The sequence below is a fragment of the Cajanus cajan genome, chromosome 7, assembly GCF_000230855.2.
Source record: "Cajanus cajan strain Asha chromosome 7, NIPB_CcT2T_4, whole genome shotgun sequence".
Lineage (NCBI taxonomy): Eukaryota > Viridiplantae > Streptophyta > Magnoliopsida > Fabales > Fabaceae > Cajanus > Cajanus cajan.
Genome location: NC_138523.1, coordinates 49,911,472 through 49,934,558, shown reverse-complemented (window position 1 = coordinate 49,934,558; position 23,087 = coordinate 49,911,472). Strand labels below are relative to the sequence as shown.

At 27.4% G+C, this 23,087-nt stretch overlaps 2 protein-coding genes across 3 annotated transcripts; both read right to left on the bottom strand.

Annotated features, from left to right (window-relative positions):
- Positions 1-1,308: 1,308 nt before the first annotated feature.
- On the bottom strand, positions 1,309-3,180 carry LOC109810641 (transcription factor WER-like). The gene is made up of 3 exons (XM_083059976.1): positions 2,700-3,180; positions 2,294-2,423; positions 1,309-2,193 (listed from the first exon to the last, which is right to left on the bottom strand). Exons 1-3 carry the CDS (start codon positions 2,833-2,835, stop codon positions 1,722-1,724), a joined length of 738 nt encoding a protein of 245 aa, XP_082916102.1. The 5' UTR covers positions 2,836-3,180; the 3' UTR covers positions 1,309-1,721.
- A 9,975-nt stretch (positions 3,181-13,155) lies between these two features.
- LOC109810646 (basic helix-loop-helix (bHLH) DNA-binding superfamily protein) lies at positions 13,156-16,528 on the bottom strand. 2 transcript variants are annotated; one of them, XM_029273824.2, is made up of 7 exons: positions 16,090-16,528; positions 14,813-15,560; positions 14,582-14,710; positions 14,399-14,464; positions 14,207-14,272; positions 13,581-13,619; positions 13,156-13,486 (listed from the first exon to the last, which is right to left on the bottom strand). In XM_029273824.2, the coding sequence occupies exons 1-7, from the start codon at positions 16,398-16,400 to the stop codon at positions 13,322-13,324; spliced, it is 1,524 nt and encodes a 507-aa protein (XP_029129657.2). In that variant the 5' UTR covers positions 16,401-16,528; the 3' UTR covers positions 13,156-13,321. The 2 variants fall into 2 exon arrangements, with proteins under 2 accessions (XP_029129657.2, XP_020229748.2); XM_020374159.3 differs by having other exon boundaries at positions 14,399-14,470; positions 16,090-16,527.
- Positions 16,529-23,087: the final 6,559 nt, after the last annotated feature.

The following is a 23,087-nucleotide window of genomic DNA, read 5'->3' as shown; positions in this document are numbered from 1 at the left end:
AACTTTTCATCAGACTAGACAAACCTAAACAATATTTTAGGTTTGACGCCATACAAATTAATATATGATGTTAATTAATTGTACGCTATTTTTATTTTATTTTAAATTTGGTTGGTAATATTTTTAGATATCATAGAATATTGATAACATGATACACTATATAAAAAATTAAACAATTGAAACTAAAAAATTGTGACTAAAATATTTTATCTTTAAATTAAAATTAAAAGAATTCAAAAGTAATTAAAAAAAAATAAAAGTATAATCACCTAAAAATATTTTTGTATTCATAAAATAAAAATAAAATTTATATAAAAATATCATATAGTCATGTTTATTTGTGTCATTTTATATTTATCAACTTATTCAATTTATAATTTTATCAAATACTTATAATTTAATAAGCTATCTTAATAGCTTTCAGCTACCTTTTTCAATTTTTTTTTTTAACTTTTAACTGTCAGTTAATTAATTTTTAAGCTTACTTTCAACTAACTTTTCAACTTTTAACTAGCTTTATTAGCTATTTTTGTCAAACATATATAGTCCTAACCTATAATTTTATCTATATCATTATTTTTACATAGAAGTTAAATTTTAATATAAGATAAAATGAGATTGTATATTGTTTATCCTTTTTAAATTATGTTTGAATGGATAGAATAATAAAATGGACTGGCAACATTTTCTATTTTTAAAATTTTTAAAATAAGTTATAACGAAATAAACATAATAAAACACATTTCATTTCACTCCATTCAATATCTCTACTTTTTTTTCTTCCCCTCCAATTTAAGGTATGAGGGTAGAAATAGTATTTCCTCTCCCCAACCCTCCCTCCCCCCTCCCTCTTGTTATCTACTGTAAAAGTATTGAAATAATAGAATGATATTTTAAAAAATTTGAATATTTCATTTCATTTTACCGTTCAATATATTTTAAAGGGTGATTTATATATATTTAACTTCGTGTGATTAATTTGCTTCAAAACACTTCATACCCTATATAAGCTGTAGAATTTTGACATTTAATTGTTCGATCCAGTACTTTCCTCCATTACCACATTGTTACCTTAATATAAATTTCATTTGTTTTAATTATAATTACCTAAGTTACATATAGTAATTAATTAAGTTACTATTCACCACATTGCAAAACCCATGTGCCTCTATTTATTTACTCTACATATTCTTGCTTTTTAAAAAATTAAATCCCCATAAAAACACATGTTCTATTATTTTAATTTTCTCTCTACAAGAATTCAGGTAGATGAATATATTTATAAGACCGTAAGAGAACACCGGAGACTTTACATAAGTTTCGTAACATCTTATAACAAGAGTAACATTTGGTAGTTTCCACATAAGTCTCATGCAGCAATACACCCAAATTGCCATATATATAACTCTCATAGCATAATTATTTTCCCTAATAACACACAACTCGTAGAATATACCGTAACAAAAAATCACACTAGTCACACCAAAGGTCACATATACTCGTTTAGCATCCTCAACCATTTCGTTCACGTACATATGAACTTTATTGTATTATTTTCAATAGAGATTAAAGTTTTATCTCAATATATATGAACCTTTATTATATGAATTTTTGAGATAAAATTTTGATTTTAATTGAAAATTAATACCAAAAACACATAGATTACTATCTTAAGGTTTGTCTAATTTTAAAATAAAGAAAAATATAATTCTTGTTCGAAATTAGGCATCAATCTTCCAATTCTCATACCACGTTTCACCTATGGCATCATTAATCATGTAGGCTTCATCTCCAAAATGTTGGGGTATTTCGACACAAGCATATCTACCAAAACGACAATCATCCTCATACGACACTAACATGTCAGTGATGTCAAAGTCTTGGAGGACACTTCTTAAGTAATGATCATTGTCATCTTGTGGAATGTATGCAAAAGGGTTTTGGTTATCCCAACTTGGTGGAATTAAACTCATTGTGTTGACTGAATCGTTGACTGCTTCAGGACACCCCATGAAGCAGGAGTTTCTTGAGCACCGTGGAGATTCAATTCCTAATTCGATAATGTTGCTGTCATGGCTAGGAATTTGGTTATGGTGGTGCTTCTGCTCCACCTTCTTTCTCAAATAAGTATTCCAATAGTTCTTGATTTCATTGTCCGTTCGCCCCGGTAATCGTCCCGCGATAAGAGACCATCTATAATGCATGAATTGAAATGAAGAGGAACATTTATTTTTTCTCACATATTAATTCAACCAAATTAAAGGTATATATGTAATTAATATATATAATGTACCTATTTCCTAAGAGGGTATGTAGCCTAATAATGAGATCTTCTTCATCCGGAGAAATGTTCCCTCTCTTGATATCTGGCTTCAGATAATTCAACCATCGGAGCCTACAACTCTTCCCACGTCGTTTTAGGCCTACATTCACATGTGTTATGAATATATACAAATGGAGTTAAACACTATAGAGAATATTTAACACCACTTTTTAATCTAAAATCTTAAAATATCATGTTTATAAGTATATATTTTTTTACTTATATATTATTAAATATATTCAACTTTAATTTATATAACTCAATACTCTAGTATTCACACTTGCACATATAACAAGGAACAGAAAAAACTCATGCTGAAGTGAAAAATATGGGGAAAAAAGAGGATAAATAATACATAATATATATAATTTGATACCAGCTCTTTTGGAAAGCTCCCTCCATTTTCCTTCGCCGTGGAGTTGAACGTAGTTGATAAGAATTTTGTCTTCTTCAGCAGACCAAGGACCTTTGTTCACACCATCTTGGTTCTCACAACTACTCTTTCTTTTCATTCTCTCTATTATTCTGAAAGGTGTTGTGTTGTGTGTGTATGTGTGATCTTTTAAAATGGATTACACGTGTGTTTCTGGGTAGAATGGTTCCCTCTAAATACTCAATTGCTCACTTTTTTTTTGTTTTGATTAATTAAAGAAATTGAATTGTGTGGTTGGCGAATGGGTTTCCGGTCACGATATAGGACAATATGTCCTTAAAAATGAGACTGACTGGTAGACGGTAGTGGCCACATGGGACAAGCTCTCTTTACATTCCACCAACCCCAATACAATAAAGTTTCATTTTAACGAGGTAAATACAAATCAATAATCAAAATTTATTTTAAGTTTACTTATTTTTACGCTTGTGTTACTTAGCTGGAACTATGATTTTTTTAATTACTTTTTTTTCTTCTCAATATAGTCTCATGATTTTTATCTTTAACTAATATAAAAATAGACGATATAATTTTGAATAAAGAATAGTATGTGTAAAAATTAAAATAAACATCTTAAACTAGAAAAAACTAAAAAATAAGGTTTATAAGCTATAAGAATTAAATGAGTAATTAAATCAAGATAATCTTATCATATCAGAAAAAAAAAAAGAATATATATATATATATATATATATATATATTAAATACTTTCCTTATAACTTTGACGATTAAATTTATAAACATTCTCCATTTTTTTAATTTCTTATTATCAGTTTTTACACGGTGGTCACTAATGTCAAAGATAAAATTATTAATTTTTTAATATTTACCTTAAAAGTTTAAATATATTTTTAATTAATTTATAAAATGAATTAGTTTTGATTTTAGTTCTTTAATTTTTATTATATTTCATCTTTCTAAAATTTAGAATCATTAATTTTAGTTTAGATAAAATAAGAAAAATTTTGGTCCTATAAAATATTTTTCTTTTAATTTTTATCTTTCTAAGTTTTAAAGTCTGTATTTTTATTTTTGATGATCATTTTAAAGTAAATAAATAACATATATTTTAAGATTTATAAATAATAAAAAAATAGGATATCAAACAATGACATAATATCATAGATAGTTGATTGTTATTATATTTTATAATAAACACATAAGAGATTAATAATATAAGGATCATATAATAGTAAAGACAAAAAATAATACTTTCATATTTTAAATAGATAAAAAAATTCTATAGAAATCTAAATCAAAACTTTTATACAAGAATTAAAAATATATTCAAACTTATTTTTAAAATAACTTTTAATTAATTAATAATATATAAAAAATAGTTCAACGACGGTACATTAAAATTAAACCCATAATAAATTTCTAAAAATAGTATGTACTATCCTTTCACACAATCTATTTTACACACGTAGCATGAAATGTTTGGGCACACGGATAACAAGTCTATAATTAAGTGTTAAAGAGGCATGACAAGTGGATTTAAGGCATGATTTGGGGCACGCGTCAACCAATGCTTTTATTCATATTAAATAATGTTTGATATAAAAAATTAGTTTTTAATTATTAACATTTATTAAAAAAAATATTTTTCAAATTGATTGTTATCAATATTAAATAATATTTGGTTGATAAAAGTTACATTTAAAAAAGATTCAATTTTAAAAACATGTATCATATATATAATATGCAAGACAGTGCCATAAAGTCACGAAGAACAAATATCGAAAATGAGGTCAACTTGGTAACAAAATCCTAACATATTCATCTGTCGATTACGATTATTACAACTCATTCGTCCCTACAAATCTACGATACAATCTGATTTGCGAACAAGCTCAAGAATCAACAATGATCTTTAACCTCTCTAAGTAAAAGACTACGTAATAATTTATCTACTAATTGAAAAATAATTATTTAATTTTACTAAATACATTTTATAAAATTTTATTAAAACTTAATATAAAATATTAAAAATAATATCTCAATTAAATAAAATGTTTCTTCTTTTAAGTTTACACTATTAAATAAATAAAATTTGTTAAAATGTATTTATATTTTTTTTTATCAATCAATCATTCATATTTTTTTCTTATATTTGAGTTCGAAAAGAATAAAGTTTATCCCTGTAATAGTCAATGTATAATTTCATTGAACGATAATATTTATACCGAAAACCATATATAGTAAAACTAATTGCTTCGTTCGATTTTTTTTTCTTTTTTTTTTGAAGATATAGAATTTGAATGAAGTAAATTATTATAAAAAATAGAAACTTAAATATATTTTTAACTTCTGTAAAATGAATGGTTTTTAATTATGGTTCTTATAATTTTTTCCCTAAAATTTATAATAAAAAAATTGCTATCTCTTTATGATAAAGATAAAGTTTAGTTTGTAGCCGCCCTCTTCCCGCCCACAACACCCAAATTATTGAAAGGGATCAGTCGAATCGAGTCTTTCAATTCAAGGCTATCCAATCGGTTGTAATTATTGTGTAATTTAAATATTTAAAAATAATTATTTATTATAGATTATAATTATATAAAATAAATATTTATCATGTGTATTATATAGACTAGAATATTAATTTATTTTCTTTACATATAAATTAGTATAATTATTTAAATGAGATTATTTTTTTAATAGTTATCACATATATTTAACATATTTAAAAATATTTATTCATTAAAAATTTAATTGTATAAAATAGATATTTATTTTTGTGTATTAGAAAATTGAGAATTAAATTAAAATTTAATTATGCTAATTACTCTTTTTTTCCCTTAGTTTTTATGAATAGATATTAATTGAAAAGTTTTGAAGATTTTAAAATTTGATACATAGTTTAAATCTGACTGTGAAATGAATCTTAACTTTTGGTTTAATCAGCACATTACAATTAAGGATTTAATTAAAAGGACTTAAGGCAAATGAAAATAAAAGAATAATTAGCATAATAAATGATAATTAACATATCCAATCGACTAACAAAATTATAACGACATTAATGATTGGAAGATTTAATCATAAGACTTTTAAATTATAAATATCTTTTTAGAGTGGTTTTAAGTATAAAGACCTAATTAAAAACTTGAAAAAATTAGTTATATTAAGGCTATTTATTATATTATGAAAAAACTGAACTGTAACATGATCTATTTGAAAGTATGGAACTGGAGTTCCCCACCTCTGCATTCACACTTGCCAGCAGCATTTGGTGGCAAAGCAAATTCCAATTATGTTATGTTCACCACCAAAGACCATCATCTTTATTAGGCAATGCGTGAGTTGTACCTTCAATCAATATCATTATGTTTTCATAGGCTTTTTAGTATTCCTTTTGGAAAGAAAGAAAAAAAGAAAAAAGTGATTGTCACTCGTGTCTTGCTGTTTCAATTCAGAAGCAAATTAGTTGGGGATTTAAACGTCGGATCTTGCTCTTTCGTAACATTAGGTATACTCATCCATTCTAGGTGTCAATTTAGAATAAATCTATTTGTTAAAAAAATATATCAACTGCTTCTATTTTCACTTCTTCAAAATCAAGTTTTGAATTGTGATCTGAGTTTAATTTGAGAAAGGTTGATGAGATTTTGAGATAAAGATCACTCGATACAGGGTTTGAAAATCTATACCAAACATTTTGTAACACTTATCATATCTTTCACATATCAATGGTCATTAGTTTAATGCTTTAAATATGTTTCTTTTTTTCAAACAAAAAAAAAATTGTTTCAGACAATTATTTCAAAATAAATATTTATCATTCCAGTTATTTATACTTTTGCAGACATTACATTCGTCCAAAACTATTAATATATGTTTATATATATAAAAAATTCCCCCAAACTTTCAATGGGAGGGAAATATTGTTGCACTATATTATATATTCTGTTTTACATTTTCTTAATAAATAAATTATTTTTATATTGTAAATATTATAATGAATTATATTAATACACCTTGAGATTTTATGAAATTTTATACAATCTCGTAACTTTTATTTTTATTTTTATTTTTACATTACAAAAAAATCTCTTATATGGAGATATGATGTAATATTACTCAAATAATTAAGAAAGTTAATGTAATGTCTTAGTAATGTTAATATAACACTTTTTAAATAATTAAGCAGAGTAGTATAGGTAGAAAAATTAGAGGATTGTTTGCATTTTAACAAATTTTTGAGGTGTTAGTGTAGTAATTTACTTAAAATAATAAATAATTTTGTATTTGAAAATAACATAATAAAAGTTTGATTTTTTTTAGTTAAAATGAACCTTTTAAAATTAGATACAAAGTTTTTTTTACATGATTTATAATTTATTTTTATTCACTCTTTCACTCAGTTAAATAAGTGGAGAATTTTCACTTTTTATTTTTACTCATCTAAATAATACATTCTTTTATTTTATTTCCCTTTTACCTTTTTTTTCTCTTTATTTCACTTTTAAATTAAACGGACCAAAAGAGAGATAAACTAAGAACAGGCCCAAGAAAGAGAATCAATAACCCAAAGAAAGCTTAAAATAATACTTTTAAAAACCGACCAACCAAACAAAGCCCAACATTCCAAATGAACGAAGATCCAGCCAAAATAGAATCAAACCTAAACAATACTAAAAGAGTTAAAGCAAGACCCAATAAGGAAAAAAAACTCCTGAAGCAACAAGCTTTGTAAGTCCAATTCAAACCAAACGAAAGGCCATGAACCTCTAGCTCAAAGACATAGGTGTGTTTGGAAATTCGTTAAGGTTATAATTGCTGTAAGTGAGGTAAAAGTGGTAAAAATTGTGAAAATCAGCAATACTTTTTTGACAAGTAAGATGACATTCTTTATTAACAATTGTCGAAAATTAGCAATACTTTTTTAATATATCATTTTTATTAGTTAAAATTTATAAAAAAAATTATAAAATCATAGTTATTCTTCGAATAATATAGGACTCACCAAAATTATGATTTCTAATAAATTTCAATCAATATAAAATATACATAATGCATTCAAAAGTGTGTTGGAAAATTTATTACTAATATTTCTCTTATTAATTATTGTTCTAATTCTTTATCTTTGAAGTCTAACTATAACTCTTTAACTAATATATTGTTGATCTAAGTAAAACTCTGATTGGATCTCTTAAACAACGTGATGAGTTCAAGTTTTGTAAATAAATAAAATCTAATTTCGAAAATAAATTATATTAAAAATGGTCAATCAAATTTTCTAACAAAAATTAATCAACAATAAAAACAATGAATACTTTACAACTATAATAAGGAAGTTGGAATTTGATTTCACTAAATCGTCCTTACATATATACTATAAACAATTAAATATTAGGTTTTAATTTGTGTTAATCCTATAATTAATAGGTTTATTTAAATCCTAATTTCTTAAATATGAAGGTCTAAATATCTTCTTTAAAAATTTCAATTTCTTGCAAAAGTTAATAAAATAATTTGCATTGATATCAAATGTTATATATGTTGACTAATAAATCTTATGTTATCTTTAGTTATAACTTTTATTAAAATCTCGTTCTAGTTCGTTATTTAAAAAGTATTTTTGAATGACATTTAATCCAAAAAAAAAACCATATTTAAGAAATTAGGGTTTAAATCATTCTCAGTTTTTTATAAAAAAAACACTAGAAGTATGAAGAAAAAACAATTAACTGAATTAAAACTTTAATAAACAATTAAAAAAAAAAAAAAACAATCTCCAACACATAAATTTAGCTCGAGTATGTATCTTCTTCGGTATTGAATCTGGTAGGAAACAGATACACACAAAGTAAAGCCAGGTGTTAAATCATTCATTATTTTTGTGTATATCCCTCTTTCTAGAAGAAAAAAATTGGTACATAAAGGATACATGCTCATTTAACTCATGGTCATAGAAGAACACAAAATGGTAGAAAATACTGAAAAGAAGGCCATGAAGTTTATGGATGTGGTCTTTATTCTCAGTTTTCTCAACATGAATCAAGTGGGTTTCGGTCGGCGTTGGCCAAGTCAACCACATGCCTAGCGATTGGTTTGTTTGGTCATTTTCTGCAAATGTCGGATATGATGAAACAATTTAACAATGATTAAAGCAGTTTTAGTATGGTTACTGATATTAGTGATATAGGGTAAAATTTTATATTCATCTTAACAATATAAATTAATTTCATCCGCTAGAAGAATGAGATCTATTTATAAAATGTTTTTTAAATTTTTTCATAAACATTTTTAAGAAGAAAAATTTAAAAAATTTCTTACTAATTCGTGGAAACTCATTCTTACAAATTTCTTTAAGTTCTTATTTTTAAGTTACGTATAAATTAAGTTTATTTCAAATTTTCTTTTCTAAAAATACTTAAAATCTTATCTAAACAATCTCTAAAACAAGAATATGTGAATTATTATATCGATATTTATAGTAACTTGTACTTTAAGGGGTAAAGTAGATTTATTTCATATTGGGAAAAATCTAAGTCCCACATTAACTAGAGATTAGGCAATTGAATAGTATATAAGTGAAAAACAACCCTCACCTTACAAGCCGGTTTTGTAGGGTTGAGTTAGGTTTAATCTACTATTCTAAGATGGTATCAGAGCCATTTAGATCCACTTTAAAAATGGGCCACCCACCATTGATGCATGCCTTATAGGCATAAGGGGGTGTATTGGGGGGGTGTATTGGGAAAAACACAAGTCCCGCCTATCCTAGATCATTAAAAAGGGCCACCCACCATTTATCCACGTACAAAGCCCAATAGTGCTGGACGTGAGGGGGTGTATTGGGAAAAACTCAAGTCCCACATCGACTAGAGATTAGGCAATTGAATAGTATATAAGTGGAAAGCAACCCTCACCTTACAAGCCGGTTTTGTAGGGTTGAGTTAGGCTTAATTTACCATTCTAAGATGGTATCTCAGAGCCATTTAGATCCACTTTAAAAATGGACCACCCACCAGCCATCGTAGATCATTAAAAAGGGTCACCCACCATTTATCCACGTACCAAGCCCAAATAGTGTTTGACGTGAGGGGTGTATTGAAAAAAACTCAAATCCCACATCGACTAGAAATTAGGCAATTGAATAGTATATAAGTGAAAAACAACTCTCACCTTACAAGCCGGTTTTGATAGGCAATTGAATAGTATATAAGTGAAAAACAACTCTCACCTTACAAGCCGGTTTTGTAAGGTTGAGTTAGGTTTAATCCACTATTCTAAGACCATCCTTAAGTATTTAACGATTTTAAAGATTCCCGAACTTGTGTTCAAATTTCCTATGTGTCCATGTTATGTATAAGAAGTGAGGCAATTATGAAACTAGTGACGATCGATTTTATTATATTTTTAGAGAATGTGCGTTAAATTGTGGTTTATGTGTGCACGAGGTGTCTGTCTGGGTTCTCATTATATGAAGTGCGACTTGATATCTGGGAGTGCACCACCAATGTTCACATTTGCTCATCTCTCCTTTGACCACTTTTCTTCTGCGCATAACTTTTGTCTTGCATTGCGTCATTTTACTTCTACAACTCATGCTGTCTTTTACTTGTTTAAGGATTCTAAATCGATCAACGTGTGAGTGGACATAGTAAAAACCATTCATGTCTCTCTACCGTGGCCGTTTTAATTTCCCACAGTTAATTGTTTTGATGGAGGAAATCAAACCCACCATTATAAACAACTTGTTTGTTTGTGTGTCCATGAGATCACTCAGAATTTTTTAACTTAAGAATCAAAAGTGATTGAAGTTCAAGACTTGTCAGCAAATATCTAAAGTTTGAAGAATATTTAGGAGAAATAGAATATTTCAAAAATGACGACAGATTTAAGTGTGAACATCGAGTTCATATAGCCAAAGGCAAAGTATAATATCTCAATCTTAATCACGAATCGACAAACTCACATATTTATTTCACACCGTACGTCTTCAAACATCATTCATCAATGCACATTGCGAGAATGAACAAAGTTGTAGCATGAAATCAACACATTACTCATATGCTTTTGGAGCTAGTTGATTGTTATATATATCTATAACCCTTGTCTTCAATTAAATATATATTCCTCCGCATCCCCCAACAAATTGTTTTATCTATCTTCCATTCATTTATGAATGATCTTGTATCCTTTGGCCCAAACAATCTATGATGCTCGTTGGTTTGATTAATTGGCTTACTACATTGGAGAAATTTGAATTCTTGTAAAGCTAAGTTTAAAAACCATACCTATCATTGTGCTGGATTTGAAAGCGAGGAATGTGCATTTGTAAGACCTTGGATCTAGCCAGTTTGCCTCTTTGTTGATCCAATGTGGAAGCAAAATACAAGCAACCAAAACTTTTACTTTGACAGAGTCGGAGAAGTTTAATGCAACAATTCAAAAGGTGATTTTTGTTTAAGAGTCCTTGGGGAAGCTTGAAATAAAAGTGCAAATATGTGTGAAATTTAAGATGCCACGATGCTTTCTTTCAATAATGGAATTTTATTTGTTGGGGACTTGGGGGTGACACACAAACATTTACATATGTGCATTTTAATTAAATTATAATAAAAATAGGTAGATTAATAAATTACAAGCCATTAAATGTTGTTTTACTGGGTAATTTCCATTTTCATGTTTTGATTCATCACAAATAAAATTGATCCTAAAGTTAATTAAATGAAACTTGCACAAATTAATTTTGCAGGTGAGATGAATTTATCCAAATGAAAGGCATTATTAATGATTTATGTTTTTATTTTCTTAGTTCGGGAGCCCAAGAAGTTGAAGCTGCCTCCTATGGCAGGAAAAAAGAAATTCTTATTCATGCTTTACTAGTTTAAAAGTGAATATTTTTAAAGTCAAACATTAAATTAATAAAAGCATTAATTAATTTATGATATATCAGTTAAACTATGATTAAATTAATATACATATATATAATGGTCATTAATATGTGTTAATTATAAAAGAGATCTATTTAGTTGGTCGAGTAGAATGCATTTGAGCATTTCCAATACAAAGTGTTTTGTGATTTTTTTTTTTATACTTTAAATGGATCCAATATGTCACATAATTCTTAAGTAACTCACATATATTTCACTTTTTTACAACTTAAAAAAATTAATGTAATTATTATAATTAAATAGTCATTTAATTAAACATAATAAATAATATATTTTTATTTATGCAAGTGATTTGTATTCTAAATAACATAGCTTATTTTAAAAGTCATTGCTTGTTTAGTTTTTTTTAAACAAGTTCTTGTGTTATATTATCATACTCTAATGGGATTGCTAATAAGTATCATTTATTAATAAGATATACCATAAATACCCTGCATTGGAGATGTTCTTAGTTGTTATAAATCATATTGGTTGTGAGTTTGATTTTGATAAATAAAAAAATATATTAATTTTCAATATAATATTAACCTTTTAAAATAGTCAATCCCTATATATCAAATATACAACCATTTTACACATAAATATTTTTAAATTTTTTATGAGGGATTTTTAAGGATTCTTTTAACTATATATCTAATTCAATTTTTATTTATCAAAATTAGTTATCAATTAAATTTTAATATTTTAAAATAAATTAAGAATAAATAAGAATAATCTTATACTATAATATAAATTATATATCATAAATTTAAAATATAATTTATATACTTAAAATATATATTTAGTCAAATTTTAAATATAATTTATATATTCAACCATAATATTTATTTGTACATATAATTTATTGTAAATTTTAATTATATATAATAAATATTTAATATACGCATTATTTAGGTTAAGATTCTAGTTTGATAAGAAATTGTATAGCTACAAAAATTGTTAAAAGAAGTGTAAAGAAAATGTTATTTGCTAACGAATAATATAAAATGCTAGGTTAAAATTATTCTGTTAATATAATTTTTTATTTATAAAAATTAAATTATTAATATAGACATTATGAATTTAATTACATTAATAGTATGTATTATACTAATTAATATATATCTGATGTAATGGTAATATATATATATATATATATATATATATATATATATATATAAAATAATAATAATAATAATTATTATTATTATTATTATTATTATTATAATTTGACATACTTAACGACATTATATGTTAAGATGATATAATTAATAATTTAGTTTTCATCTGATAAAGGTTTAGAAATGGAATTAAGCTGATGATCCAATATATACCAAACAATTTGTATATGATATTTATTTCTCCATCATAAGTCACCTACTTATATAAGTGATCGTTCCTCACCGTAGCTTAAATAAAAATAAATAAAATATATAAAAAAACGGTGTTATATGACTTAGTGCATGCATCTTTGTTATTGAAGAACCAAATTACTAGTTTATGCATCTCAATTTGAAGGTCAACCAAAATCTGTTTACTCGTATAACTCATGCTAGAAAAAAAGTTACATTTACCATGATATACTTTATTCACTAGACGTTATATTATAATTTTCCAAGATTGGAGCAACGTACGTACATTCACATACTGTATATATTATTAGACATGACACATTTTTCACCTATACAAACATCCTCTGTATGCTGGTGTCCAGTAATCTGGTCCACTGCTCTCTCTGTAAACTAGAGGAGTACATGAAGTAGGAACTAAACAAAGACCTCTGCTACGAAGGTCTACCTTTGTCTCCTCCTTATCTTTTCTATCCAAGCTTCCCCATGGATCCTTCAATCCCATCAAAACCAATGTCAATTCTGTTACTGTTGTTAAGAGTGAAAACATGAGAGAATTTTAAGAGAAATGGAGAGAACATTCTAACCTTGTGAGAATTAGCCTTCAAGTAAGGGTTGCTCAGTAGCTGCAAAACATGCAAGAAAGTAAATTTAAACCATGTACTAAGGAAATAATGGCTGCACTTACGTTAAAGGAATTGATCACGAAGTAATTTAACTCTTATGTATTCAAAAGGATAAATTTTTATACAATCAATTAGTTAGTTAAAGTATTTTGGTGTTATATCCCATTAGGTTGACTTAGTAGTAGGACTTTAGGTAATTTGGATGAATTAGTTTAAGGTTCATATATTGTTACTTCAATTCATTATTGTACACCAAAAAATGTGTTGGTGTTTAATTTGCATCTTTGTTGCACGTTGTATGTTGGGCATGGTCAGTGATAAAGAATTAATTTCTACTTGGGTGATCTTTAAATTATTTGAAGTCTCACATAGTGCATGATGCTCATGTGGTCGAGGAAAATGTGAAATCGTTCAATGTAACATTTGTTTATTCATTTTAGTAAATGATTTATCCAAACAAGTCTAGTTTTATTGGCTTTAAAAATGATAAGAAGAAGAAGAAAGAAAGCAACAACAACAATAATTGTGTGTAATATTATATAGTTGCATAATACAAAGAAAAGAAGCTTTTCCATAATGATGCCCACCTGGACTTGTTCTTGAAGAAACTTTATGTAGCCTATTGCTTCAAACAGCACAGATGCTGTATCGGTCTGAAATTCAACAAAAAAATTGATCATTATGAAGTAGGTAGTGAGAAAAGTAGAGCACTGTGAATTATATATATTTATAAAGAAGAAGAATCGAAAAAGGAGGGTGTTAGTGCAATGTGTAGTAACCTTTCCAAATGGAGACACAATTTGTTGAAGGGCTGTGATTTTGTCCCCTAGCTTGACTTTGGGTGCCTGCACCTTTTAAACAATGAATAGAAGTTTCTTAACAGTACATAAAAGGAGGTTTCCCACTTTCTGCTTTTCTTTACACTCATAAGTTCATGTTGAGTATTTTTTTTATGTATGTACCTTTGAAGAAGAAGCAGTTGATGCATCTTGCTTAGGCTTTTTCAACATTGCATCTGAAGATTCTTCAGATCTTTTCTTCTTTACTTCACGTGTTGTCCCCTCTCCTTTTCCATTAATATTAGTTCTTATCTGCATCATTTCATATTATACACATTTCGTAAACAAAATTATATATCTAAAACTGTATAATAAATTAACCATATATAATAATTTTGTTTATTATAACCTCACCGGTGATGGTGCCTGAAGACCCTGCTTCTTTGATTCAGATACGTTATTCAGGTACTTCATACTAGGCTTCTGTGAATGGATTCCAATAACTGGCCTTCCTAGTCGACTATCAAAGGATATAACATCAGAGAAATTTCTTGTGCATGAAGAAAGATTAGGCAACCCTTGGTAGAGTTTGCAACTATCTCCAGCTGAAAGGTTATTAAATCCATTTTGATATCCATTTGCATTTAATGGTCTTCCAAAACCAGCTGATCCTGGCACTTCACTTGCATGATGATGATACTCTTGTTTGACCTTCATGTCATGATCATAGCATGGGAACACTCCTGAATTTCTAGTTGCTCCTCCAAGCGAGCATGATGTGGAGTCTACAAAAGGTTGCTTGAAGTGATCAGATTGTGGGAAGTGCTCCATGGAAGAACTCAAGGACATGTTGTTTGTTTGTGGATCAAAGTGGCTACTAACTTCTGGGTCTGGTGGGGCAATAGACCAAGTGCTCACAAGATTAGATAACTTTGTCAACCTTTCATTATTCTCAATCATTGCCTCACTGAACCCATTTAAGTGCTTCTCAAAGCTATTTAATGAAGTTGAACCACTATAATCCCAACTGGTATCAAGTTTCTTCAAGTAGTCACAGACTGGTTGAAACATGGTGCTTGTCATGCTTTTTGATGATAGTGCATCCAGAAAGTTCTCTCCAATTTCTTGGCTGTTGTGCAACTCACCGTTTGATCCAACACCCCTAAAGTAAATTTGTTTGTGAAAAAAAAGTTAGTTGTAATTAAACTAAATGAAAAAAAAAATAGCAAATCAATCTTAATATTCTGTGCACGAACAAAAATCCCACTAATTCAGATGGATACAAGATTTAAAAGACAATAAAACACGTACATATTAAAGTTGTATAACTTATAGTGTTTAAGAGTGGTTTTGTTAGTATGAATGAATACAAAGGAAAGTAAAAAAATAGATAAAACATAATTAACATAGTTTTATAATATGAACACAAACGAATTGATGAGTTGACTGGAGTAGCTCACACAACAGCTGTTAGATAGTGGAAAGCAAAATACTAGAAGATTATTCGACCATTGAAAATCATAGTAACCCTATTATCAATTAGGACCTTTATTTACCGTAAAGCACCCTTAAATTTCACCATAAACAGCATCGAATATACTTATCTATAAACGTACTATAAATAATCTTATTCATATTGCTATATTTATTCCATATTTTGTTATAAAATCATTTCAAACATACAAACTTACGATAGAACGTGACTCCAAAGTTGATTATCCGAAGCATGATGTTCTCCCATCAACTCGTTGGAGGAAGGAGCAGGTGGCTCAATGAGTCTGCGAGAGGACTCAACAGTGAGGCTTGAATGGTTGGAAGCATTAGTGAAAGATGTAGAAACAGATATATCCTCCTCACAAGAAGAGGAAGAATTAGGGTTTGGTTGGTTGTTCCATGTGTTATTAGTCTCGTTCCAGGAAGAAAGAGAATTTGCCTGAAGATACCACCAGTTTAATGGGGTAATGGAGGTTGCAACTGTGTTTCCAGCACTTTCTTCAGTCATCTCTCTCTAATATCTCTCAATTTTTTTCTTCTTAGTATCCCTTTTATTGGTTGAACAAAGGACCTAGCTAGGGTTGGATATATAAGTCTCTTTGGTTCTTAGTTTTTGTGATGGGATGAATGGAGGGGATTGCTCTATATTAAGTGACGTATAAATTTGTAGATTATATCAATTATAGGGGGGACAATAAAATATGCAACCTGAGTTTTTCCACTAACGTTCGTGGGCAATTATTATATGAGGTGATGGGCCAGCACGAGTTTGGCTTAATGTTGCTAATGTTGTTGAGCATGCTATTTGGGGTTGCTAGTTTTACTACCAATTAGGTTATTACACATTAACTTTTTATATCATTTTATATTACTTTCATTTTTAGGCAATGAGAAACATAAATTACATCACGTTCTCTCTATATTATGTTTTAATATAAAAAGGTAACAAAAAAATAGTAGAAAATATTGATTTACAAAAGGTTACAATTCTGTACATCGAGCACTTTTTTTTCCGTCTCTCTCGATCGACAAGAGTATTACCACTCATTTCATGGGAATAAATAATTTTCTCAAAATATGTAAAAACTGAATATAAATGAACTTTGTGCGCCACAAGAAAATTAAAGAACAGCAGAAAGTGTAATTTCGCATGCAATTATTCTTGTTAATGCAACTCTGTATGTTCGTCGTCAAATATTTTTATGATGTTATATATAAAATACTTTAAAAGATGCGATCTCGCAGTTCTAAACGAACTGCGTGTAATCCTCATCCTAAGCATAGTGTAGTTTATTAATGTGGGGTAGAATTTTGATAGAGATAAGTTCCTGTAATGATTTTGACATAGTTTGGTTTAGTTTTTAATTTGGGAAAGTTTTCGTTTATAAAATCTCTGTTAAACTTTTTTAAAGGTAAAATGCCAATCTTTTCAAATTAGATGAGGGAAATTTATGCATGGACTACAAGGGATATAGTTGGGTATCCTTATACCACATGTTAAATAAATAAATTTGACTTGGCTGGTAAAAAAGAAGATATAAGTGTTACTTAAAGTATTACACAAGAGTATCTGAACAAAGATAAAAATGTATAAATTAATTTGTGTTAGTTTAATTTATTTATTTTCAGTTTTTAAGTATTTATTGAGAAATTTAGTTAGCGATTCAGTGAATTTCAAAATTGGAAGTTAATTAATCAGGTTATAAGAGGAATATATAACTGGTAATTAAGTTACCAAGAAGTTAGAAAAATAAGAGTTTTTAGAATGATGGACTCCCGTTGAATTTATTTTCCATATGCGTTTGACTAAATTGAGCTTGTGGGACCCACCTGTAGCAAATGGACATGTTGTGTGCGGAAGGATCAAATTGTTTTAGTTGTCAAATGGAGTATGCTTACCACTCACATTCTTAAGAAAATTGTTTTGGTGTCAAATGGAGTTTTGCTTCGGTACCATTGTTGGATTGTGAACAGAACTGAAAAGATGAAGAAGATTCTCATTAATAAGTAAAAACGTAATGATTTTTAACACTTCATTTAGGCATTTTTTAAATAGTAGTAAAACAATAAATATGCCATGTATACTTTAATTAATATATATATAATTTATATACAAAATTATATATTTTAACATGATATGAGAAAAAAGTATAATATTCATATTTTTCATGAAATAATACGTAATTTGTTCTATATTTTAACATAATAAATATGATAATACTTATATCTTTAATAAGAGATAAGTGTATCGGTGTTAAATTCAATTAATAAATTAAGTTTTATATTAATATTCCAATGTGAGAGGTCAATATATTAGTATACTCACATATCTTAAAAGAGATGCAATTTATTCTAAAAATTATATATCAATTTTTTAAAGAATATATTTAAATAACGATTAAATATTTAGCATAATTAAATACTTGACACTATAAGAAGACATTTGTAATGATAGAAAAAAATTGGCACTAAAAATAAAAAATTATAAATAAATATTCATTTTATATGTTGACCCACAGTCACATATAATTCATCTATTTATTATATAAGTTGTAAAATAATGATTATAATTTTTAAGTTTTATTTATATTAAATAATTATAAGTACAAGTATTTGAGTTTTACGTGTAGTAAATATAGGAAAAAATTTTGATTTTAACAACGATCATTACATATGTAAGAATAAAATATCTATATGGGTGTAGTTCATATTTTCCCTTACAGTGTGTTAAAACAAGTACACAAGTTTTGTTAGTTTTATAGGATCCAGCTTCATCTACTATAGAGTATATTGACCTAACAACGTATAACAATAATCAAGGAATGAATTAGTGAGAAAGTTGTACGTACTGACGTACACAATAACTACCTTGTACGAAGTATACATATTGCGCGGTTTCTTCAAAAGAATCTGTGTCCTAACTCCTAACTCTATGAAATTGTTGGGGTCTTTAAACGGACAAAATTTTTTAATCCTAAACATGATTTAAATTAAAAGGCCTTGATAATTTAAAATTTAATTGGACGTTGAAACCAAAATAGAATTTATTGCACCACTATGTGCATCAGCATACAAATGATAAAAGTTATATTTGTGTTAACCTACCACCCCACATCCATGTAAGTACGTAAGAATAAGAGAACTATGGTAGGCTGGTGGAAGTTACAATTTGATTTTCTCTGTCGAGAAAATAAATTAAAATGTCTTACTTATCTGTGAATTAATGAAGACCATTGGCTCAAACAGAAAGTAACCTTTTAGTTCCTGCACTAGCCAAACCACTACAAACAGATGTTCCTGAGCCACATAATCCATTCACTTTACAACGAAATTAATTAACTAAGATCGAAAGTGAGCCATAATAACCAAATAATCAGTATAATTTAATAGTAGTATCTTTAATGTGAAATATGTAGAAGCTGGATAGGAGAACACACATACAGAAAGTTGATAGGTTAGGTGGCTTTATTTTAACATTCTGTCCATTTGTTAGTACTGTTCAATTAGAACTATTGATAGCCATGAGAGAGATAGTTAATTGTTTAGCATTATGAATTTTTTACGTGCGACTTAAGAAATTTAATTTGCTTGTGCCACCGGGAAGAAAGCTACTAGCTACTAATTGCATGAAAGGGACGAAAGGGTTACGGATTTCGTTGTGGAAGATATGTTTGACATAAATTGGTCTATTGGACCGAATGTTAACATCTTGTATACTATTTGGTGGAATCACAGTGAATGGGAAAATCGTTTTGCATGCTTGAAATAATATTTTATAGCCATTGTAAACCGATATATAAACTCCAACAATATAAAATAACACCTTAAACAAATAATTATAATAAAAAAATATGATATTGTAAATTTAATTATAACATTTAACATAAAGATTTTAAAAAATATTTTTTTTCTAAATTATTTACTTAGACAAGTGTGCACATACATCTAACATATTATTTTATTTCATCTTAATATATTAGTTTGGCTTTACTTTTCTCATTTTGTTAATTTTATTTTGTATAATGTTTTATTTTATTTTTATTTATTTATATTTTATTAAAAATATTATTGTTTACAATTTTTTTGTATTTTATTTTTATTGTCTAAATAAAATTGAGTTTTGATGGTTTGGATAATTTTTTAATAGTTAAATTTATTATTTTTCTGGAAAAAAATTGATCTATGGATTGATCCTAACCCATAGGACTTTCTGGACTTTTTTATAAGTGGACTTTTTGGCCTTATGAGCTATTTTAATCTTGATTCATGTGGACTAGAGTTTTGAAGGATGATTTTGGACCAATTTGACAGGTCTAATTTTAAATTGAATTACAAAAATATAAGTACTTACATCAACCACAAAGATGCAAAATTAATGTTTAGCATAATCCTGCCATGAGTGATTTCTGACAAATTGATTTGGTTTATGTGTATCAAAACTTTACTCTTCTCATCGCATACATTCTTCACTCATAGTACTTGCACATGCTCATCTCCAATTTCAATAACCATTCACTATCCTTAAATAATGTTAAGCTATTAGGACAGAAAGACAATTTTAATTCAAACCTAATTTCTTTTATATATAATTCATACCAAATTAAACATGAGTCTCTACATGAAAAGTACAACTCTTTATTTAAATTTTTTATAAACACTAAAATTACCTTTATCACATTACGAGAATCTAAATTATGATTACTTTGATCCCATTTTTCAACTCAATCCAAATAAAAAAAAAAAAAAAAAAATCGTGAATTTCTTTGTGAAATTAAATTAGATGATATTTTTCTCTTCTAAGTTATTTTTCACATACTTCTAGGCTGTAAGAAGAAAATAATTAATCTGAAAGAACTTTATCTTTAAATTAAAGATAAATATATTATGATAAAATGCATAAGAACTTAATTTTTTAAAATACATTATGATGGAATACATAAAAAAAAAATATTACCCGTATAATGTAACTCTTATACGAATACCTAAATACACATAACATTTTTTAAAATTAACAGTTTGTAGATGGCATTGTTTTAAAAAATTTGTTGTATATTTTGAGCGACATTTAAAATTTTAATATATTTTTTAAAAGTATTTTTTTGAAGAAAACAAAAACTAATTAGTCATTTTTTATCAAACAACCAAATTTTTAATTACAATTAGTTTTATTGATCTTGATATTTTAAGTTGACTCTTTCTTTATTTTTTAAATGTGATATTTCGATAGCTAATTTCACTCTATCCCTGTTGACCATCTGGTCAAATGTGGATGAATTTAGAAATATCTTTTTCTTTTGTAATAAAGATAATAAACTTGTGCAAGAGAGCTCAATCTCACCTTATTCGTCTTTCTATTTTTCTCTTGTGAATTAGTTTGTGTATTCTCACTTATTGTTAATTATATTATCTATCACTATATTTTTGGGTGTAAGAAATAAAAAACTGAGTATAAGAAGTATTTGTCCACACGAATAAATCATTTATGACAATATTATTACATGTCTTAGATTAATAAGGTTCGTAATTATTCATGTTTGAGAATAAGGGATTGATTTAATTTGTAATCCCGAAGATGGATAGCAATTACAGCAAAGGTAACATGGATTATGGGTTTAATAAAGCAAGTGCAACTAGAGTTTGATGAACATGACACTAAATGCGAAATAAATAACTTATTTTATTGCACAGTTCGTACTTTTTTTGTAAGGCGAAATGAAACGAATGATGAAAATTATTTATTATATAAAACACAGTAAATAATAATAATAAATAATTCTGTCATTGATCAAAGGTTTATACAACGATTGAAAGGTTCAAGTGATTAAAATATGTCTTTAGAGATTAAAATATGTCTTTAAACTTTCTCCATGCTTACTAAGCAACTTTTTTACACTCAATTGTTTTGATATCAATTATTTTAATTACTTTCTTAAAAGATTATAGCCTAATAACCGGCATGAATTGTGTTATAGCTTCTAACTATGTATTTTTATTTATCACTCGTCACATTACTTTTTTTTTTTTTTTTTTTTTTTTTTTTTTTTATAACAGCAAAATTAATATATAACAGGTACAAGGGGTACCTGAACCCATATACAAAGTATAGAGTTTTCCAGGATTATAGAGAAATACTTAGTACATTTCTATCTCCTCATAATCAGAACCTGCTACCCTATCCACACCCGTTGAAACAAATACATGGCCCAGGATTGCTACTCCATTGAGAGAAAGAATAGGCAAAGGATGGTTTGAGGGTGGATAGCCACCTCCAACAAAAAATAAGAATGTCTCTAACTATACTACCTTGCTCAAATGTTCCGCCGTCAAAGATACACTTATTCCTGTACCTCCATAAGGTCCACATTACTAATGTTACGGTTGTCACCACTCTTTTCTAGATGGTTGAGATAGCAATGAAAATTGTAATGTTTGTAACAATAATTAATAGGAATAAGTACAATATATAATAATTTTGTTTATAATTTTTTAATTTAAAAAAATTATTAATTATTTTCATGTTATTATATAAGCAAGTGTTTTCATGTTATACACACATAGAATTCATCTATTTAAACTTTTGAGAGAGCTAAATTTAGAAAATAAAAAAAGTTATAATTAGTTAATTACAATGTTGAATGTACAGTTAGTTAAAGAAAATTATTATTAATGAATAATAAAAAAAAGTTAAATGAATAAAAAAATGAAAAAATGATTGTTTGAAAATTGTTTTCCTCGATCATTTTTCTTTTGGTGGGTATATGATCCCACGAACACCGGGGTGTATTTCTCAACAGCCCATCCACTTGTATTAGGCCAAGTACTCACATTCTTAATCATCTAGATGAATCTTAGGTACGACACATTTTATAAACAATAACCTAGCTTCCTATATATATATATAAAGAAGAAATAATTAGGTGAATATATATAAACGAAACCATTTTATATGAGTCGCTAAAACCAAATTAGATAAGGGTGTACGTCCAATAAACCGAGTAATAGTGCCACCCTTTGTCCTACCTTGGACATGCTTTATACGTTATAATCTTCCTTTTAAGAAATTAAATTCAATTACAAGACCTCCTTTACACATGTGATTAGAGAGCACGAGTAGTCTTCTACTTTTAAATTAAAAACACATTTTGGATGGGACAAGTTTGGGTGTGGCCATAGCACGCGACCCTTCTAAGTAATC

What these genes read in the sequence shown, in the direction of transcription:
- LOC109810646 (XM_020374159.3), bottom strand. Translation starts at nt 16,400, where the DNA reads ATGACTGAAGAAAGTGCTGGAAACACAGTTGCAACCTCCATTACCCCA. An exon ending in TTGTGTCTCCATTTGGAAAG is followed by an intron (nt 14,273 to 14,398) that starts GTTACTACACAT and finishes GTTGAATTTCAG; the next exon opens with ACCGATACAGCATCTGTGCT. An exon ending in TTCTTCAAGAACAAGTCCAG is followed by an intron (nt 13,620 to 14,206) that starts GTGGGCATCATT and finishes CATGTTTTGCAG; the next exon opens with CTACTGAGCAACCCTTACTT.
- LOC109810641 (XM_083059976.1), bottom strand. Translation starts at nt 2,835, where the DNA reads ATGAAAAGAAAGAGTAGTTGTGAGAACCAAGATGGTGTGAACAAAGGT. An exon ending in GGAGCTTTCCAAAAGAGCTG is followed by an intron (nt 2,424 to 2,699) that starts GTATCAAATTAT and finishes ATGTGAATGTAG; the next exon opens with GCCTAAAACGACGTGGGAAG. An exon ending in CATACCCTCTTAGGAAATAG is followed by an intron (nt 2,194 to 2,293) that starts GTACATTATATA and finishes CATGCATTATAG; the next exon opens with ATGGTCTCTTATCGCGGGAC.